At 33.0% G+C, this 7996-nt stretch overlaps 1 protein-coding gene across 1 annotated transcript in view; it reads right to left on the bottom strand.

The window, feature by feature from the left end:
• Positions 1–354: 354 nt before the first annotated feature.
• Positions 355–7996, bottom strand: part of LOC148271196 (uncharacterized) — a 31449-nt gene continuing 23807 nt past the window's right edge. The window contains exon 2 of the mRNA XM_088241718.1: positions 355–1957. Coding sequence (XP_088097844.1) covers positions 1954–1957 — 4 coding nt within the window. The 3' untranslated portion in view covers positions 355–1953. The remainder of the gene's footprint in view (positions 1958–7996) is intronic.

The following is a 7996-nucleotide window of genomic DNA, read 5'->3' as shown; positions in this document are numbered from 1 at the left end:
CCCTCCAAGCCCTGGAATTTAAAGAGCCTGAGTATTGATAGAGGGCAAATGTTCTCATAATGCTTAATCTCCCGCTCCAAGCCCAAGGTTTTCTATTAGCCTAGGGCTCTATCCCACTGTCCAAACGGAATTTGGGTTTTGTGTCGTTGTTTGATTTGTTTGTATTACTACGTTCTTCTTCCCTTCCGAGGCGGGATCTGGAGCGTGCGGCTGCGGTCTCAATTTGGAACTAACACTGTATTCCTTCACTGTCATACTGGGAAATTAGAAAAAGGTGATTGTGCTGACCATGTGTATTTGATTGATCACAAATTGACAATACTGCAGTGAGGGGTACAATGAAAGCTTTTAAAGTTTCTTTGTTTTGTTATTTCCGCGGTTTGATTGTAGAGAAATATTAAATTTTCGCTTAGTTGGTTTAAAAAAAATTGATATTGATATGCGAAACTGAAGAAAGACTCAAGTCTTTATGAACAGTTTCGGGAAAGGGGTGGATGCTTTCATTGTCCAAACGGAACTTTATCCCATCTTTGCTTGAGCACATGAAAATTTGCGCAGACAAAACACAAAAAAATATTTTTATTATCTCTGATAGTCAGGCAGCTCTAAAAGCCCTGAGCTCGGGATAATATCAGCGTTATGTCGATGGTCTTACCGACACAATAAAGTGCCGGTAGGTATCTGATGCCTACATGTGCTTTATTGTGTCGGTGAGTGCAAAAGCATAACACTGATTACCTACCAGGACACTCAAATATCGACTGGAACGAGGCAGCTGATAAATTGGTGAGCTGGGAGCTTAAACAGCCCCAATAGGCCCAAAGTCCTACTGTGGGTTGCCCAAATTTGCTCCTCGCAATGAGTTTGGGTCATGGGCCAGAAAGCAGAGCATAATGCTTTGGAAAAACGTATCTGGTCAGCACCACGCGAAGGAACTGATAAAGAAGTACTCGCAAAGGTTTGCTTTTGACCTAATAAAGCTATGCTAAAATCGAGTTAAAATTATTACTAGAGCCTTTACAGAGCACTGCAGATAGAATTAACACTTTGCTAGAATGCACCTTTCTGGAACTAGATGTAGGTTTTGCAGTGCAAATGAAACACCTTTACACATTATATGTGAATGTGATGCTTTATATGACAAAATAAGTCGCATCTTCGGGGGACGACAGGTTAAACCTGAGGATGTTAGAACGTTCGCCTCGACCTAATAGAATGATACTTTAAGGACTTGGGCACGGAGGAGGAGATTAACAAAATATTTGAAAGCACTCACCCTATATTTAGTAGCCCGGCTCTTCAAAGATTTCGGTTTGAGGTACGATTTGTTGAACAATAAATTTACGGGGACCCGTCATAATAGATCTACACAGGTCGCAGTGGCGTCAGGAGCTTTTTTGGCACTGACCCTATTTACAAGAATAAAAATAAATTTATCTCATGAAAAGATGGTTATTGTGGTTGAAAATGTAAAAGGTGTAATATTCAACATTGTACATTCATACTAATATAAAAAAATGCGTATGTGTGTTTGTCTGTTTGTTTGTGTTTCTTTCGCGTCACGACAGAGAGACCGATCGACGTTATTTTTTGCATAGTAATAGCCAGAGAGCTGAAAAGTGTTATAGGATACTTTACATCCCGAAAAAATCTCACTCCATCGGAAAAATAAATTAATATTAAAACAGAATAACGATGCTACGTCACCATATAAGCGGTCGTATTTTTGCATAGCGATAGTAATAGAACCGGCAATCGATACAGGTTACTTTTAATCCCGGGAAATTCTTATTGTCAAGCAACAAAACTAATTAATCAACTAATTTCTCCCTTATACGACGCGAGTGAATCTGCGTTTAAAAGCTAGTAAAATATACATTTATAATAAGCGCTTAATATTATTTTACTTACTGACTTAAAGCAAGCTTGATACCAATTGAATGCATCGGGCACTTACCTGCAAAAAAAAGAAAATTATTATACATAAAAGTGTATTTTTAAATAAAATTTAATAAAATAAAATAATAAAAAACCTATACATTTTTTATATTTCTTTAAGAATCTTAATGCACAACTGACTGGTCACAAGACCTATAAATGATAAATTTTCTATATGGTTTTCTTGAAAATGTACTCCATCTCTGTTGCAATATAATGGTAAATATTTGTTGAGATATTTAATATTCTAGGTTTGAACAAGCGAGGGGTAAACGTCCTTTATTATTCAGGAATTAATCAAAGCAGCCTGAAACTCAACCCCGGTATTTAAACCCAACTCAGGCGGTTATTATTAACTCTCGCTAAAAATACATTTCATAAAAAGTTAATAGACAAATTTGTTTTGAAAGTAGTTTTAAAAAAAATTACAAAAAGAAAATATACTTTATTTTTATTTTAATTTTATTTTATTAGGGAAATCAACAGTTCTACATACATATTTTTAGTAAACAAACAGATATAGTGTATAAACTCAGAACTAATAACAGATTTCTACATGGTATAAAAAGTTAGTAAAGAAAATATATTACATATCAAATAAATACATACAATTTATACATACAAAAATGTTATTTTCATGTACTCAATAGTAAAAGATTTTTTAAATATTAATTTTAAGAACATTGAGTTACTGTAAATTGGGCGGGATAAGGACAAAAATGCTTGAAGAGAGGACAAGGGAGGGGAGGGGAGATGTACATATTTATTATTATAATGTCTACTAAGTTACATAATACATTTTTAGTGTAAATTTTAAATCTGACAGAGTGATGTTTGTGTAATCTATATTTTTAAATTTTGTATTGTACATTGAAAAAGTCCTACGAAAAAAAGCATTTTTAACATACGATGTTTTACTTATTGGTACATGAAACAGGTGGTACCGTCTACAAATCCTGGCTGGCACATGTATTGTTATTAAACCAAGCAGCTCTATACAGTCAACCATTCCTGTCATAATGTTGTAAAGCATTGGTCCGCACACACTCTGCGGTATTGTAGAGAAATGATTCCATGGAAGGTGGAGGCAGTGAGAGTAGATACATAAGAAATACCGGTTTTGTATTTAAGGTACTTTATAAATTTGTTTTGAATATTTTCTATTCTACTTATATATATGGCATACTGGGGATTCCATATCTGAGAGGCGTATTCCAAATGGCTTCTGACAAATGTATAATATAATGAAATAAGGGCCTTTGGATTATCAAAGTGTTTACTCATTCGAATTATTATTATTTGCATTATATTAATCAGCAATAGAACGAAATAATAAGCTAGGGATATGATACAAAAACATCTTTGGATATGTTTAAGGTTGCCAGTAAACATGTCCACAAAACTGCCTTGAACACTTTGAGCACCGGCCAAATACGCATAGAATTTACCCTGTGCCCGGCCCATTTTTGTGAAATTTTATGAATTGTAAAGGATTTCTAAAAAGTGTCATAATTATGAAAATACTGAGTTAAATCAATTTAAACTTTTCACATTTATTTGAAACAATTTAATAAGTCACTTTTATATGATAGTTTATCTATTATTGACCTTTATGGAGAGCTACATTACAATGTTCGCACATATACAGGGTCTCACTCCTTTTATTGTGCTTTGTATCCCGGAGCCGTGTAAACACGTGAATATAATAACAATAAGTTGTGCCCCGGTCCCGTGTTTTCACGTGGTTTACCAGCAGCAAAAAGGTACTAATAAAAGTCACTAGATGTTAATAAAATGCACCTTTTTAGACAGCTGGTAAAACACGTGAAAACACGGGACCGGTATACAAAGTCTTAAGAATTTTTTTTTTCATTCAAATATAAACAAAAAATTGTGCTCTTTACATGTAAGAAGCCAAATACATTCTTTAAAATATACAAACAAATAAATACAGTTCAGCTATTTCTCAAATATAAATAAATAACAACAGTACACCAGCATTTACAAATACGAGGTGTGTTCAGAAAATAACGGGAATTTTAAAATTTGGAAAAAAACTCCAAAGATAGTTCGATCGTGAAATTTTAAAAAAATAATTGGTAAACATGCTCCTGAAGTATGCTATATTTTTTTGACTGTATTCATGGTTTACTTTGTCTGTGGCAGCCGCTAAGGATAGATGTGTTAGGCGTGCTCGGCGATTTTCGTCTTGGCGATCCAGAATGCCCCCACTGATATATATCATATCCATAAACCCATCTTTCGTCACCTGTTATAACACGTTTCAGTATTTTTGCACCGTCGTTGACTTCATTTATTGACACCTTTCACTTTGCAACTTTCGTCCGATGCTGGTTTTGTTCGAAATTCAAAAATTTTCGAACAAATTTTACTTCCAGGCGTTTCATACCCAAAACATTCAAAAAAAATTCATGGCATGAGCCAATCGATATGCCAACATCATCAGCCACTTCTCTGATTGTTATTTGGCAATCGTTCATAACCATTTCATTTTCTTTTCCACGTTTTCATCGGTTGTTGATGTGCTGGGGCGTCCGGGCCGTTCGTCATCTTCAACGTCTTCACGGCAATCTTGGAAACCTTTATACCACTCGTAAACTCTTGTTTTACTCATAACAGACTAACCATAGGATTTTGTGAACATATTTTTTTACACAAAATTTGATACAAATGATTTTTGATCGATTTTTTCTAACAAACGAAAATCGTTAATCTAATCTTAGCGGCTGCCACAAACAAATTTTTGCATACTTCAAGGTAATTTATACGAACATAATAAATAAAAACATTCACAATCAGACTTTCCGAACTCGCGAATTGAAAAATTCCCGTTATTTTCTGAACACACCTCGTACATAGGTTCTTAAAATATATATGTTTCAGACTCCCAAAAATGAAAAATCCAGGCAACTCAGAATAATCTGTAGGAGGTTTTTAACGAGTTGCCAAAAGAAATAAGGGATGCTGGGTCTATCGCTTCGTTTGGTGGGATGGCGATGGTTTATCTTAAAAGCAGACATCCATAAAGAAAGATGGAGTGTCATCGGAAAGCGTCTGGATTTAATAAAAATATTTGGTTTTAGAAAAAAAAAATGTAAATATATTGTTTATAAGTAAGGGCATAATTAGATGTTAAACTATTTTTTTTTTGTACAGCTTTTAAAAATAAATATATTACAAAATATGTGAAAAAGAATCAATTCGGTTCAGTTTTGGAATGTGAAAATCGGAAACACGAGACCTCAAGTTTGTCCATTTTGGTTGGACATAATCGGTCCGACGTGTAGTCGTCTTTTTCGCACAGTATCGGGGAGGCATATGCGAGAGTGAAAGAAAAACTTTGCTCAAATAACTATTGATCAAACAATCAAACTTCTCTCACACCGTGTATCCTCTTTACTGATGAAGATCAACTGAGGTCCCATAAAAAAATTACACAATATGAGTTAGAGAAGAAAGAAGAATTGTGAATGGGTATTAAAAGAGTGCCTTGAGAATTAGAACGAAGAGGTAAGCCGTAAACTGATAAGCATTGAAATTTTTCAAGCAGGTATTTAAGGAGCGTTAGGACTATGAAGTTCATTGAACAGAAGTGAGAGGGAGTGATATTCTCTCCGCTGTCTAATTTTGAGCCATTTCAGTCGCTTACGATAATCAGAAATGTGGTCATATTTCCGAAGACCAAAAATGTACCTTATACATGTGTTTAAGCTTATCGAGTTGCTCACAGCTTAAATCAGTCATGGAAACAAAAGCGTAATCTAGAATGGGTAGTAGTAATGCTTGTACAAGGGTGCATTTAGTATTAATGGGTAAGAATGTTTGCAACTTTCTAAGTAAGTGTAGACTGAAAAATATTTTGCGGCTTAATTCATTAGTATGAGCTCGCCAGCAGAGATGTTCATCCATTTGTACTCCGAGATTTTTTACTGATTTCCTGTATTGAATATTAGTACCATTGACATTAAGAGGATTCAGTGAAGATACGTTTATAAGGCCATTCATAAAATTTCTGTCACCACATATCCTTTGAACAAAGAACATAAACACTTCTGTACAAAAAACAGAATTAAAATGTATAAATAATAAATTACTCAATGCTAAAACTTCGATACAATAATAGTAGTTGGTAATAGATCTCAATTGTGTACAAGTTTTGTCTCCTGGGAAAAGATTTGTTAGTCACGACAGATCCCATTTCCGAAGAACTTTGAATTAGGGGATGATTCTGGACTAGTAGTGAAGGTATGGATACAGACGCAAAGGGAAATTGAATTGTCAGCCGAAAGGGTGTCCTTTTATCAAAGCATTCCGTATGAATAATCGCCGACCCCTATTATGATTGTCTATCTATTTCATGATTGTTTATTGTTTTTGTTATTATGTGTACCATAGACCGAAATTGGTATACTCGTAAATATTCACAGATATATAGTGAAAGGGGTGAATTGACAGTAAAACACTATCAATCTTGTCAAATTTTATGACAAAGTTAAAATTTTACTTATTCATAACATAAAATATGGTTAACATATATTATTATTATATAGCAACTACCATATTATAGTTTTGGAATTCCAGATTTTTGAGGGCCTTTGAGGTATTATATTACGAAAATGGCGCTATATAAGTTATCCATAATAATAATAATAATAGTTATAAAATTCAAACTACGCTAGTAGATGGAAAGATCTGTGATTTCTGAAACTATATTATAAATGTGCTGCAAAATATATTAAAGTGGTTTCATAACAAAGTGTTTTATTTAATAAATAAGATCATTTTATTCCACAATGATATATTATTTGATATCGTATAAACTGTTATTTTATTATTTAATTGATGACCTTAATTTACACTTTATAGAACGTATTTCAATTATGTTTTTGTATTATATTCTATTAATTTTAATAATTCCATTACTTTATACTGGTTTTTGCTTGTAACTTTTTTTGCCAGTTGAGAAGTAAAAATAAAAAAAACTAGACGTGCGAGATTTATGTTATTATTTTTAAAGTATTTTATGTTATTTTTTTTATTTGGAATTTTATAAAAAAAAAATATATTGATGTAATTAGTATTTAATTTAATAAGTTCATTCATTCATTTTTCCCTTTTCGCACCTTATGGTGCATAGGGCACTGCATAGTATACCAATCTCAGTGTATCATGATCATTTTTGTTACATGAAGGTAAGATGATCAGTTTTACGCTTTAGGTACCAGTCCAGTTACTATGAAACATTTTAGTGTGAAAACACCCTTTTTAATAAATGTTTCACATCAAACATGTCGGGAATCGAACCTGAGACCTCTTGAATAGTAGGCAAACGGGCTGACCATTACATCGTGGTGTCGACTTAATTTATATTTATTGGTTATTGATTATTATGACTTAACACGGGCACAGCCTAAAAATCCATAATAGGTGAGTAAATATTTCAACAAATGTAATTTGAAATAAATATTAATGCCGATTCAATAAAAAGTATGTATTTATTTATGCATTAACGATTTAAAAACTTTTACAAAAAAATATTTTATAGAAATAATCAAAGCAGTGAACAACAATAATTATGAAGAAATCCAGCCAGTCTGCAAGCATTTGGACATACTCAAACATTTTTGAATTTACTACCTGGTAAAAGAAGAAGTATACAAATCGAAAAATTGTTTTCAGGCGTCGCCTAGTAGGTGATTTGGTTCAGCCGGATGAATCTCACCCACATAATAAAGGTTTCAGCTCTTTTACTTCACAAAAGTCAACAGATTTAAGAGTTGAGGAAATGTGGATGTTTCAACATGGGCAGAATGGTGAATGTTACACAGTGTGTAAAGTGGTCACTTAAACCATTAATTGACAGGTCATAAGTCCTGTAGATGCCTAGACTTCTATATTACCTTCTCCTAAATGTTCTTTATCTCTGTTGCATTATTTTAATAATTATGCAGTTCATAATATGAAATATATTAGAATTATTCATATTAATTTTTTATAAACATATTTTGAAGAATTTCGCAAAAAAAACATTGATTTA

Source organism: Micrasema longulum, unplaced genomic scaffold (genome assembly GCF_059751315.1).
Source record: "Micrasema longulum isolate JH-2025_06_02 unplaced genomic scaffold, ASM5975131v1 h1tg003030l, whole genome shotgun sequence".
Classification (NCBI taxonomy): domain Eukaryota; kingdom Metazoa; phylum Arthropoda; class Insecta; order Trichoptera; family Brachycentridae; genus Micrasema; species Micrasema longulum.
Note: the sequence above shows the minus strand (reverse complement) of the source record. Positions and strands in the feature narration are given on the sequence as shown.